This window comes from Nelusetta ayraudi, unplaced genomic scaffold, assembly GCF_046127955.1.
Source record: "Nelusetta ayraudi isolate G7.1 ecotype Tasmania unplaced genomic scaffold, CSIRO-AGI_Nayr_v1 ptg000050l, whole genome shotgun sequence".
Lineage (NCBI taxonomy): Eukaryota > Metazoa > Chordata > Actinopteri > Tetraodontiformes > Monacanthidae > Nelusetta > Nelusetta ayraudi.
The window spans coordinates 4,131,467-4,145,322 of NW_027466100.1; the positions used below are offsets into that span (position 1 = coordinate 4,131,467).

A 13,856-nucleotide genomic window follows, 5' to 3' on the forward strand; every position below is an offset into this window, starting at 1 on the left:
AAATAACTCTTAGATTATTTAACAAGAAGTGAAAGAGGAGTCCAGATCACGTGAGCATGTAGATTTGGGCTCATACACTCAGTGGAGTTGAAACATACAGGGTTGAAACTTCCTGAATGACTGAATCTCATACAGACTGAGGTGCTGATTCTGTGACTGTGTTATTTTTCTTACTTTGAATATAACAATCAAAACATACTTATGTTTACTTTGAACTGTTTTAAATGCGGCGACACGGTGGTGCAGTGGTTAGCGCTGCCGCCTCACAGCAAGAAGTTCGTGGGTTCGATTCCGGGGCCGGGGCCTGGGACCTTTCTGTGTGGAGTTTGCATGTTCTCCCTGTGTCTGCGTGGGTTCTCTCCGGGTTCTCCGGCTTCCTCCCACACTCCAAAAACATGCATGTGAGGTCAATTGAACATTCTAAATTGTCCGTAGGTGTGCATGTGAGTGTGAATGGTTGTTTGTCTCTATGTGGCCCTGCGATGAACTGGCGACTTGTACAGGGTGTCACCCTGCCTTCGCCCTAAGACAGCTGGGAGAGGCTCCAGCAGACCCCTGTGATCCTGAATAGGAATAAGCGGGTATCGAAGATGAATGAATGAATGAATGAATGTTTTACACGCGTGACTACAAACAACAGGGTTGGCACACAGGGATTCAGGGATACGATGCCGCTTCAACATGTTTTGCAACACGGACTCATTTTGACAAAATTAGCTTTTGAACAATAACAGCATTTTTCAATCCCTTTTGCCGTCGAAGAAACTTTGATGTTGACAGTGGTCATGTGTAAGCTTCCATTGCAACTGTTGCCTTGCGCAAATAGATTGCTCAGTTTTGCGTCACGGCGGAACATAGGCATGGGTGAAAGGAGCGGTATAATTTCAACACTAGATGTCGTAGTTTTACAACATCGATCGGTGCCACAACACACTGGTTCCCTGCACGTGCCACCGTTTCAGCACAGCAGCGAGCAATAGATTTCGACCAAGTAGACAATGAAATGGTAGATGCAATGAAAGCACCATCGATTTGCAAGGCAAAACCGAAACAGTACAGGCTAATTTAGCAGGCTAAACAATCATAAGCACTGAGCGGTGTGCGTTTGCTGCCGTTACTGACAGGGTTTTCAGGAGCCCGATATGGCTTGTAGTTGTACAGGCAGGGAGAAAGAAGAGATTTGCATGAACTAACGAGATCGTGCTGCTGACTCGGAAGAAGTTACATGTTTATTTTCTGAAATCCGATAATGCTGATGCATTTTCCATGACACCCCTCTGCTACTGTTCAGGATCTCTGTGTGCTTGACACCTGGCCCAGAGGCAGGTGAACGGCGCGGCGGCCCTGGTGAGCAGCACGCGGTACGCCTGTCGAAACTGTCTGTTCATCACGGCGTAGAGCACCGGGTTTATACAGCTGTTCAGCCATGTTAGGTTTGCGCAGAACATGTGCAGGACCTGCGGGGCACGGTTGTTTTTGTCAAACACGTTGACCAACAGGAAGGGCATATAACAGAAGACAAAACACAGAAACATGATGAAGCACATGCGTGTCACCCGCTTGACGTCACTGCTGTCCGCAGGGGTCGCAGAGTGAGAGGAGGTGGTGGTTGGCAGGACGGGCGTCTGTGGGATGCCTGTGGGAATGGGTTTGCTGACCACTGTGGCAGCGGGCGGGACTCGTTTCTCTGCGTCGTTGTCATCCGTCGTCTGGCTGAGGTCAGTCTGGCTGCTCCACTCGACCTTCCAGGAGCCGGTGACGCCGCTGCAGTCAGTTCCCTCCACCGCGGGCGCAGGTTTCTTCCTAGACGAGCGGCGGCTGATCCTGTAGCGGAGGAGAGCCCTCGCCGAGAGCTTTGGGGATCTTTCCCTTGCTCTCGCTATCTCTCTCTCTCTCTCTCTCTCTCTCTCTCTCTCGATCGCCACAATATTCTGCTTGGTGCATCACTAAATTGATCCTAAATTGATTTGGGCTATGAGCTAAACAACCTAAATAGATTTTGGTTCTACATTAGACTCGGAAAATGCTCTGTCTTGGCTGTGGCTGCGAGTGGTGGGGGGATTCATGCACGGATGGGAAACGGAGAACATAATCATCACTGTCTGTCTTGACTACAATAATACCCCGCCAATGTCGATGCCAACATCGACAGCACTATGATTTCATGCATGCGTGGAAACAACATTTTACTATGTTGACTTCATACAACCATATTTTCCTCTTAACCTCTTTCTGTTTCCCTACATAGCTCGTTAAAAAGTCTTTCACGGTCATCGTCAACCACCACTGACTCAAAGAGGAACACACAGAGCACTATAATCTATTGAATCCAGTGCACACATTTAGTGCTTGGCAAAAAAAAACAAAAAACAAGGCTTCCTTTCCACGCTGGCAGGTTTGCGCTGCTAGCTTTTGAAAAAAAGCTATTTCAGCCTTGAAGAATGCAATAAGAGTGTCGACTGTGCTGGACATTCTGGCATTCCTTTTTTTCAGGAATGGTTCAAATTGATATAATACTGCTCTTATCCAGTAGGTGATGGTATTATGATGTAATATTGTTTTTGCACGATGTCATTGTGGCTTCTTTATTTATGGCCCTGTTCCATTTTTTGTTTGTTTGTTGTGTTGTCTTGGAGCAGCCTCTTACTGTTTGATTGATTTTGGATGACCACTTTTCTGAAGGAAATTGGCACAATGAATCTTTTCTGAAATTAAAGAAAAGTGGAACGTTGATGGAAAAACACACAAAATCAGTAAAAAACAAACAAACAAACAAACAACAAAACAAAACAGTGCATGTACCAATATCTTAATTCTGTAGTCTAATCCACGTCCCTCAGTTTGCATGCCATTTATTTTCACTCTCCAATGTCCTTTTTTCTCCCTGTATAACAAACCTGATTGGTTCACTCCTCCTCAGGGAATTTGCGCCATTGATAAGCGACACGAAGCTAACGGCAGAAACCCTGTCTTTTGTCTCTCGCTCTGTTTTCAGAACAAGATGGGAACTCCCCTCCTCTTAACTCAACCCTGGAATTATATCACTATGACCCCATGCTACCTGGAACCACTGCAGCCCCAGAGGATGATTTGCTGATTCAAAACGCCATTGACCTTAATGGCTTAGACGACATACTGTGTGACCATGCGCTGCAAGACTTCCCATATCTTGGGTTCAATGGCTCACTGTTGCAGCCAAGTGGAGACATTTTCTTATAAGCTGCCGAGGGTACTTTTAAAGAATTATCACATCACTTCACTCTTTCATTTTAGCAGTCTAGAGTAGAACCAGATCTCATAACCGTGTATCATAACATTGCCTCCAGTTCATTCTCATGAGCACAACACCTTCTCGCCATTTTATATTCTGTTTATGGACTCTGAAATCAGCGGTGTACTTTAAAATTTCCAGTTTTTATTCAGTGTTGTAAGAATGACTGCTCTTTTATGGAAAGTGGTTTTTCTTTTCTTCCAGGCATTTTCACTAGATTCCTTTTACTGTCATCAACTGCTCTTGGTTTTGGTGGTATTATCTCAAGTTCGTTAATTAAGATGTATTTCAACCGTACTGACTGGGCAAAATATGGAAAAAACAGAGCAATGTATTTGAGAAGAAGTTTTGACAAAACCAACATTTATCAATGCAAATTTGATCATGCCAATTTGTTTTACTATTATTTATTTATTATGTGTCTGTGCTAAGTGTTTTCCTCATAAGGCATGTCATTAAAATCATGGGGCTTCTTTCCTTTGTGTCAATTTTATACTAAATTGTGTCTGAGGATAACCATAAATATTGCCAATCAATTAGTTATAAACAAATAAAAAGTCAGTGATTTTTGGAGACGAAAACACATCTATATAAGTTCCATTTGTGTCATAAAATGACACAAGGCCTCAGTAGTTGCCGTTTAGTTTTATAGGATTTTAGTATTGCTGGCAATGTAACGTGTTTTTTCATTTACTTCTGTGCAGTATGTTACAGCATCTAACAATGTTGCTATAAGAACAATTTCTATATTCTAGCTGACTTCGTACTGTCACTATATTGCCCCCTAAACAGGTTTACTAGCCCCTACTATTGTATGTATTTTTGAAAAATACATGTTGGGATCGTTAAAAAAGAAAGCAGGTTTGGGTGGTCTATTATTTTCCTTTGCTAGAACTCCATTGATGAACTATCTCATGAGGTTTATCTTAAAAATAACTCTTAGATTATTTAACAAGAAGTGAAAGAGGAGTCCAGATCACGTGAGCATGTAGATTTGGGCTCATACACTCAGTGGAGTTGAAACATACAGGGTTGAAACTTCCTGAATGACTGAATCTCATACAGACTGAGGTGCTGATTCTGTGACTGTGTTATTTTTCTTACTTTGAATATAACAATCAAAACATACTTATGTTTACTTTGAACTGTTTTAAATGCGGCGACACGGTGGTGCAGTGGTTAGCGCTGCCGCCTCACAGCAAGAAGTTCGTGGGTTTGATTCCGGGGCCGGGGCCTGGGACCTTTCTGTGTGGAGTTTGCATGTTCTCCCTGTGTCTGCGTGGGTTCTCTCCGGGTTCTCCGGCTTCCTCCCACACTCCAAAAACATGCATGTGAGGTCAATTGAACATTCTAAATTGTCCGTAGGTGTGCATGTGAGTGTGAATGGTTGTTTGTCTCTATGTGGCCCTGCGATGAACTGGCGACTTGTACAGGGTGTCACCCTGCCTTCGCCCTAAGACAGCTGGGAGAGGCTCCAGCAGACCCCTGTGACCCTGAATAGGAATAAGCGGGTATCGAAGATGAATGAATGAATGAATGAATGTTTTACACGCGTGACTACAAACAACAGGGTTGGCACACAGGGATTCAGGGATACGATGCCGCTTCAACATGTTTTGCAACACGGACTCATTTTGACAAAATTAGCTTTTGAACGATAACAGCATTTTTCTATCCCTTTTGCCGTCGAAGAAACTTTGATGTTGACAGTGGTCATGTGTAAGCTTCCATTGCAACTGTTGCCTTGCGCAAATAGATTGCTCAGTTTTGCGTCACGGCGGAACATAGGCATGGGTGAAAGGAGCGGTATAATTTCAACACTAGATGTCGTAGTTTTACAACATCGATCGGTGCCACAACACACTGGTTCCCTGCACGTGCCACCGTTTCAGCACAGCAGCGAGCAATAGATTTCGACCAAGTAGACAATGAAATGGTAGATGCAATGAAAGCACCATCGATTTGCAAGGCAAAACCGAAACAGTACAGGCTAATTTAGCAGGCTAAACAATCATAAGCACTGAGCGGTGTGCGTTTGCTGCCGTTACTGACAGGGTTTTCAGGAGCCCGATATGGCTTGTAGTTGTACAGGCAGGGAGAAAGAAGAGATTTGCATGAACTAACGAGATCGTGCTGCTGACTCGGAAGAAGTTACATGTTTATTTTCTGAAATCCGATAATGCTGATGCATTTTCCATGACACCCCTCTGCTACTGTTCAGGATCTCTGTGTGCTTGACACCTGGCCCAGAGGCAGGTGAACGGCGCGGCGGCCCTGGTGAGCAGCACGCGGTACGCCTGTCGAAACTGTCTGTTCATCACGGCGTAGAGCACCGGGTTTATACAGCTGTTCAGCCATGTTAGGTTTGCGCAGAACATGTGCAGGACCTGCGGGGCACGGTTGTTTTTGTCAAACACGTTGACCAACAGGAAGGGCATATAACAGAAGACAAAACACAGAAACATGATGAAGCACATGCGTGTCACCCGCTTGACGTCACTGCTGTCCGCAGGGGTCGCAGAGTGAGAGGAGGTGGTGGTTGGCAGGACGGGCGTCTGTGGGATGCCTGTGGGAATGGGTTTGCTGACCACTGTGGCAGCGGGCGGGACTCGTTTCTCTGTGTCGTTGTCATCCGTCGTCTGGCTGAGGTCAGTCTGGCTGCTCCACTCGACCTTCCAGGAGCCGGTGACGCCGCTGCAGTCAGTTCCCTCCACCGCGGGCGCAGGTTTCTTCCTAGACGAGCGGCGGCTGATCCTGTAGCGGAGGAGAGCCCTCGCCGAGATCCGCACCTGCCTGTAGATGAGCAGGTAGAACATGCCCACGCACAGCAGGCCCACGAAAAAGTAGAAAAACAGCAGGATGGAGCTGTAGGGGCGACCCCTGGTGCGATGGAAGCTGCAGGTGCACACCTGCGGCACAAACACGTAGACGGGCCAGAGCGGGCCGAAGCTGATGAGGCCGAAGCCCCAGGTGGAGGTCAGCAGCAGGACGAGCCCGCCGTTGGAGAAGACACGGTCAAACACGGTCCTCCTGGTCACCAGCAGGTATCGGCTGGCCGCGATCAGACAGAGGGTGATGATGGAGACGCTGTTGGAGAGGAAGAGGAGCAGGCCGAAGATCCTGCACCAGAGCGCGCTGCAGCGCCACCTAAGGTGGAGGTAGGAGTCCACCGAGATGGGCTGCAGGAGGGTGCAGTACAGCAGGTCGGCTGCCGCCAGGTTGACGATGAGCACGTTGAAGCGCGTCCTCAGGTGCGAGTTGGAGGCGAAGGCAAAGACGGTCATCAGGTTCCCCGCTGTGCCGGTGACGGTCACGACGCAGCCCCACAGCACGGCAAAGTAACGGTAGCCTGTGACTGAGGGGCTGTAGCAGGAGAAGGAGTCCCCCTCCTCTTCCGTTTGGTTTGTTTGGTTCGTCAGCATTCTGAAACATGAATCACATCTTGTATGTTCACATGCCTGTTTTTTTTCTCGTTTCACCCACTTTTATCTGTAACCAGGGTCAGAGCTGTGAAGAAGTTAAAACCTCTTGCCTCCTTAGTGACCACTCTCTATTTTTTAAAAGTGAATTTACCCCCGGCAGCATTAAATTTAGATCATGTAAATTTTAATACAAATTTGATGGTTAGTTGCAATGGCACTGCAGCTGGAAACGAAGAGGAGCTAATTATTATTATTATTATTATTACTATTTTTATTGTTATTATTATTATTATTATTATTATTATTATTATTATTATTATTATTATTAGTAGCAGTAGCAGTAGCAGTAGCAGTAGTAGTAACAGTAGCAGTAGTAGTAGTAGTAGCAGTAGTAGTAGTAGTAGTAGCAGTAGTAGTAGCAGTAGCAGTAGCAGTAGTAGTAGTAGTAGCAGTAGTAGTAGTAGTAGTAGTAGTAGTAGTAGTAGCAGTAGCAGTAGCAGTAGTAGTAGTAGCAGTAGTGGTAGTAGTACTTCTACCAAGACAACAACTACTACTCCTACTCCTCCTCCTCCTCCTCCTCCTACTACTACTACTAATAATATATCATATTGAAAAAAATATAAATAATTGAGAAGTTAATATTTTTTAAATGAAACAGAGAACGTCTCACCTCATAACCGAAGCTGAATGTCGTGCTGTGGCTCGCTAGGCTGAGGGTGGATCCTCTTGCTGTCTGGCTTCCTGTCACTGTCGCGTCACATTTGCATCTCCTTTGTTGCCTCAGTACCTTGCACAGAATGGCAAGGGTCTTCAGTCTGAATGGATCATGTGGCAATGAACGAAATTCGTTCACCGCTAGTGGACATAGCTGAGCACATGACAAATACCTGCACAGACAAATAAATGAAAGAAAAAAGGCTTCTGAGCTCCACCTCATCACAACCTTTATCCCAATCATTCCACCCCCTTCATGGGATTTGAATGCAAAGCCATTACACTGAGCTAGCAAGAAGAATGTTGTTGAATTCAATGCAATCATAAGGCAAGTGAATGAGCTGGACATACTTTGTAGCACCAATACTTTCTTTGCCAGATTCGAATCATTGCACTGCAATCAAGTGCACTGAAATCTTGAAGGCTGTAACACTTGCCCCCTCACACAGAATTACATTATCTGAGTTGGCTCCAGTGTGGCAACCAATATTCCAAACCTTTGTAGACACACATACAATTCCTCTGTCTTGGAAAACCTCATATATAAAACCACTGCCCAAAATCCAATGTCCAAAAAAACCCCACAAGGATTAAAGACCCATAGCTCTCACTTCAGTGATTATGAGATCGCTTGAAAGAATACTGTTACAACACCTTGTTAGCATAACTAAAGACAACGTTGATCCCTGCCAGTTTGCTTGGGTTGCGGTTGTCTTGCTTGCTCCGGGGGCCCAGTTGGTTCTCTCTGATTGTATAAAGCGCTTTGAGACGCCTTTGGCTGTGATTTAGCGCTGTACAAATAAAAGTTTATCATTATTATTATTATTATTATTATTATTATTGTCACACTCGCTCACCTAATTACAAAACACAATTATTATTAATTACACAAACACTAGACCTGTCTAAGGATAATCATGCAAGGGTGTTGTTCTTAGACTTTTCTTCAGCTTTCAATACAATACAGTCGAATATACCAGTGTCAAAGATGGTACAGTTGGAACTGAATCCATACTTAATTCACTGGTATGCCTCTTTTCTCACCAATAGTGAACAGAGAGTGAAAGTGAACAAAACCCTCTCTTCAGCATTAACTACTAATGTTGGCGCTCCCCATGTGCGTAAGCTCAGCTATACTCTTCACCCTTTATACTGACAGCTGTCGTACTGAGGAATGTCTGTCTGAACGTCGCACTGCCGGACCAGACCAGCACATTCTAAAGTACTCAGATGACACGGTTTTAATTTCCCTGTCAGATAGTTCCGGTGATCCTGTACTGCATCAACACAGAGTAAATAAGGTGGTTGAATGGAGTGATAACGACGCTCTCATCATTAACACAAAAAAGACAGAAGAGATTGTTTTGGGTACACCACCAGAGATACACAGATCTCCCATTGCTATTCACGGTGAACAGATCAACCAGGTATGTTTGTATACATATCTAGGAGTAGTATTTGATCATCTCTTGTCATGGCAAGACCAGATTGAATCAGTGTGTAAGAAAACAAAGCAGAGAATCTACTTCCTTCGCCATTTAAGATCTTTTGGTGCAAGTAGACAGATCCTTCTTTTGTTTTTTACTTCTGCTATTATGAGTGTTCTTCAGTACTGCAGAACCACATGGTATGGATGTTTGTCTGCAGCCCTAAAAGCACAACTGCTGCAACAACTGAACATTTGCTCAAACATTGTTGGACCATGTTGTGTTTTTAAGGGGACCACATTAGTGACGGACCTGTCTCCAACTCTGAATTCTGCCACTGTACACAAGACTTTTGTTTTAAGGTACCCAAAGCCCATGAGAATAAAACAAACAAACCTGTCTTTTCACAGAGTTCTATGTCAGATACAGTTGCATGACCTCTGAAACACGACAGGCTTGACACCAAATTCACACTTAAAGAGATTCATTTGAGGCCCGTCCATTTTTGTGAACGAAGGATAGAATCAATTCCTCTATTTTTGTTTTGTCTGTTTTTTTTAAATTTTTTTTTATCTTTTGATCAGTCCGTCTGCTTTTTGTCTATCGTCCTGCATTTTTTTTTGATAGTGATATCTCTTTGTTCCTGCTTTTTTTGTTCGGTTCAGTTTGTGTGGCTAGTTTATTTTATTCATGTTTGCAAGATTCCATACGTTATGTGTTGTTAGTTTAAATCACTCACATCTGTTCTCATCCTATACTTCCTGGTTAATTTTAGTGTCTCATTAAAGTCTGTCAAGTTCCTTGTCATGTGTAGTGTTGCCTTCACTTGTTGTGTTTTTAAGGGGACCACATTAGTGACGGACCTGTCTCCAACTCTGAATTCTACCACGGTACACAAGCTGCTTGCGTCTTTTCGCAGAGTTCTATGTCAGATACAGTTGCATGACCTCTGAAACAGGGTCCATTTTTGTGAAAGAAAGATAGAATCAATATCTAAATTTTTGTTTTGTCTGTCTTTTTTTATTTTTTATCTTTTGATCAGTCTATTTAAATCACTCACATCTGTTCTCATCCTATACTTCCTGGTTATTTTTCGTGTCTCATTAAAGTCTGTCAAGTTCCTTGTCATGTGTAGTGTTGCCTTCACTTCTTGTTTTATCTGGTTTATTTTCTTCCTCTCATTTCATACCCTGACTTCCTTCCTGTTCTCACCTGTGTTCCCCTACCTTCATGTGTGTTGCCTGGTGTCAGGTTGTCATCTCAAATGCTCTGTGTTAGTCTAAAGTATTTTCAATGGCTTATACTTCTGTAAGTTTTGATTGAATTTTGTTTTTTAGGGGGAGTTTAGGACGCTTTTTTGTTTCTGCTCCAACTTTATTGCACAAGTCGTCATGCATCTGCATGAGGGCCGTGACATTGTTGCTCTGCTCACAGTTGGAAAAAAAAATCTTTCCCAATCAATCATAACTCAGATTTTCATTTGTGTGTGTGTGTGTGTGTGTGTGTGTGTGTGTGTGTGTGTGTGTGTATCTATGATTTAATGCAAATTTCCACATCACCGTGGGATCAATAAAGGTCTTCTTCTCCTTCTTAATGTACAAATTCTTAAGCCCCAGAGTGGACATACATTTTGTTTTTATTACGTTTTTACAATAAGCATACAATAAGGTCAGACTAAAAAGGTCTTTTGTCTACCAGTCGACCTTAAGGCTTAATCAGGAGTTGGGCCAGGGATAAGCGGGGTGGTGGACTTTGTCCCTGTCTTCATGTCTCTATGTATGGAATTTCTGTGTCTTGTTTTTCTGTCTCTGGTGTCTATGTCAAATGTGTGAATATATGTTGCATACATGCTGTTGTCGCAAGACAAATTTCAGCGTAAGCTGACTAATAAAGTAATATATCATATCATATCATATCATATCACATGCTAACGCTAGCTACAATTATGCTGGAAATCACATTCAAACCGGGAGGGTTGTCTTCTGTTGCCAGAACCATGTTGTGTTTTTAAGGGGACCACATTAGTGACGGACCTGTCTCCAACTCTGAATTCTGCCACTGTACACAAGACTTTTGTTTTAAGGTACCCAAAGCCCATGAGAATAAAACAAACAAACCTGTCTTTTTGCAGAGTTCTATGTCAGATACAGTTGCATGACCTCTGAAACACGACAGGCTTGACACCAAATTCACACTTAAAGAGATTCATTTGAGGCCCGTCCATTATTGTGAACGAAGGATAGAATCAATTCCTCTATTTTTGTTTTGTCTGTTTTTTTTTATTTTATTTTTTTATCTTTTGATCAGTCCGTCTGCTTTTTGTCTATCGTCCTGCATTTTTTTTTGATAGTGATATCTCTTTGTTCCTGCTTTTTTTGTTCGGTTCAGTTTGTGTGGCTAGTTTATTTTATTCATGTTTGCAAGATTCCATACGTTATGTGTTGTTAGTTTAAATCACTCACATCTGTTCTCATCCTATACTTCCTGGTTAATTTTAGTGTCTCATTAAAGTCTGTCAAGTTCCTTGTCATGTGTAGTGTTGCCTTCACTTGTTGTGTTTTTAAGGGGACCACATTAGTGACGGACCTGTCTCCAACTCTGAATTCTACCACGGTACACAAGCTGCTTGCGTCTTTTCGCAGAGTTCTATGTCAGATACAGTTGCATGACCTCTGAAACAGGGTCCATTTTTGTGAAAGAAAGATAGAATCAATATCTCAATTTTTGTTTTGTCTGGCTTTTTTTTATTTTTTATCTTTTGATCAGTCTATTTAAATCACTCACATCTGTTCTCATCCTATACTTCCTGGTTATTTTTCGTGTCTCATTAAAGTCTGTCAAGTTCCTTGTCATGTGTAGTGTTGCCTTCACTTCTTGTTTTATCTGGTTTATTTTCTTCCTCTCATTTCATACCCTGACTTCCTTCCTGTTCTCACCTGTGTTCCCCTACCTTCATGTGTGTTGCCTGGTGTCAGGTTGTCATCTCAAATGCTCTGTGTTAGTCTAAAGTATTTTCAATGGCTTATACTTCTGTAAGTTTTGATTGAATTTTGTTTTTTAGGGGGAGTTTAGGACGCTTTTTTGTTTCTGCTCCAACTTTATTGCACAAGTCGTCATGCATCTGCATGAGGGCCGTGACATTGTTGCTCTGCTCACAGTTGGAAAAAAAAAATCTTTCCCAATCAATCATAACTCAGATTTTCATTTGTGTGTGTGTGTGTGTGTGTGTGTGTGTGTGTGTGTGTGTGTGTGTATCTATGATTTAATGCAAATTTCCACATCACCGTGGGATCAATAAAGGTCTTCTTCTCCTTCTTAATGTACAAATTCTTAAGCCCCAGAGTGGACATACATTTTGTTTTTATTACGTTTTTACAATAAGCATACAATAAGGTCAGACTAAAAAGGTCTTTTGTCTACCAGTCGACCTTAAGGCTTAATCAGGAGTTGGGCCAGGGATAAGCGGGGTGGTGGACTTTGTCCCTGTCTTCATGTCTCTATGTATGGAATTTCTGTGTCTTGTTTTTCTGTCTCTGGTGTCTATGTCAAATGTGTGAATATATGTTGCATACATGCTGTTGTCGCAAGACAAATTTCAGCGTAAGCTGACTAATAAAGTAATATATCATATCATATCATATCATATCACATGCTAACGCTAGCTACAATTATGCTGGAAATCACATTCAAACCGGGAGGGTTGTCTTCTGTTGCCAGAACCATGTTGTGTTTTTAAGGGGACCACATTAGTGACGGACCTGTCTCCAACTCTGAATTCTGCCACTGTACACAAGACTTTTGTTTTAAGGTACCCAAAGCCCATGAGAATAAAACAAACAAACCTGTCTTTTTGCAGAGTTCTATGTCAGATACAGTTGCATGACCTCTGAAACACGACAGGCTTGACACCAAATTCACACTTAAAGAGATTCATTTGAGGCCCGTCCATTATTGTGAACGAAGGATAGAATCAATTCCTCTATTTTTGTTTTGTCTGTTTTTTTTTATTTTATTTTTTTATCTTTTGATCAGTCCGTCTGCTTTTTGTCTATCGTCCTGCATTTTTTTTTGATAGTGATATCTCTTTGTTCCTGCTTTTTTTGTTCGGTTCAGTTTGTGTGGCTAGTTTATTTTATTCATGTTTGCAAGATTCCATACGTTATGTGTTGTTAGTTTAAATCACTCACATCTGTTCTCATCCTATACTTCCTGGTTAATTTTAGTGTCTCATTAAAGTCTGTCAAGTTCCTTGTCATGTGTAGTGTTGCCTTCACTTGTTGTGTTTTTAAGGGGACCACATTAGTGACGGACCTGTCTCCAACTCTGAATTCTACCACGGTACACAAGACTTTTGTTTAAAGGTACCCAAAGCCCATGAGAATAAAACAAACAAGCTGCTTGCGTCTTTTCACAGAGTTCTATGTCAGATACAGTTGCATGACCTCTGAAACAGGGTCCATTTTTGTGAAAGAAAGATAGAATCAATATCTCAATTTTTGTTTTGTCTGGCTTTTTTTTATTTTTTATCTTTTGATCAGTCTATTTAAATCACTCACATCTGTTCTCATCCTATACTTCCTGGTTATTTTTCGTGTCTCATTAAAGTCTGTCAAGTTCCTTGTCATGTGTAGTGTTGCCTTCACTTCTTGTTTTATCTGGTTTATTTTCTTCCTCTCATTTCATACCCTGACTTCCTTCCTGTTCTCACCTGTGTTCCCCTACCTTCATGTGTGTTGCCTGGTGTCAGGTTGTCATCTCAAATGCTCTGTGTTAGTCTAAAGTATTTTCAATGGCTTATACTTCTGTAAGTTTTGATTGAATTTTGTTTTTTAGGGGGAGTTTAGGACGCTTTTTTGTTTCTGCTCCAACTTTATTGCACAAGTCGTCATGCATCTGCATGAGGGCCGTGACCTTGTTGCTCTGCTCACAGTTGGAAAAAAAAACTTTCCCAATGTGTGTGTGTGTGTGTATCTATGATTTAATGCAAATTTCCACATCACCGTGGGATCAATAAAGGTCTTC

At 42.4% G+C, this 13,856-nt stretch overlaps 2 protein-coding genes across 2 annotated transcripts; both read right to left on the reverse strand.

Moving 5' to 3' along the window:
- Positions 1 to 1,211: 1,211 nt before the first annotated feature.
- LOC142895693 (uncharacterized) lies at positions 1,212 to 2,274 on the reverse strand. The gene is made up of 2 exons (XM_076036911.1): positions 2,269 to 2,274; positions 1,212 to 1,931 (listed from the first exon to the last, which is right to left on the reverse strand). The coding sequence occupies exons 1-2, from the start codon at positions 2,272 to 2,274 to the stop codon at positions 1,281 to 1,283; spliced, it is 657 nt and encodes a 218-aa protein (XP_075893026.1). The 3' UTR covers positions 1,212 to 1,280.
- A 3,138-nt stretch (positions 2,275 to 5,412) lies between these two features.
- On the reverse strand, positions 5,413 to 7,592 carry LOC142895980 (G-protein coupled receptor 84-like). The gene is made up of 2 exons (XM_076037382.1): positions 7,364 to 7,592; positions 5,413 to 6,694 (listed from the first exon to the last, which is right to left on the reverse strand). The coding sequence occupies exons 1-2, from the start codon at positions 7,366 to 7,368 to the stop codon at positions 5,482 to 5,484; spliced, it is 1,218 nt and encodes a 405-aa protein (XP_075893497.1). The 5' UTR covers positions 7,369 to 7,592; the 3' UTR covers positions 5,413 to 5,481.
- Between the last annotated feature and the right edge of the window lie 6,264 nt (positions 7,593 to 13,856).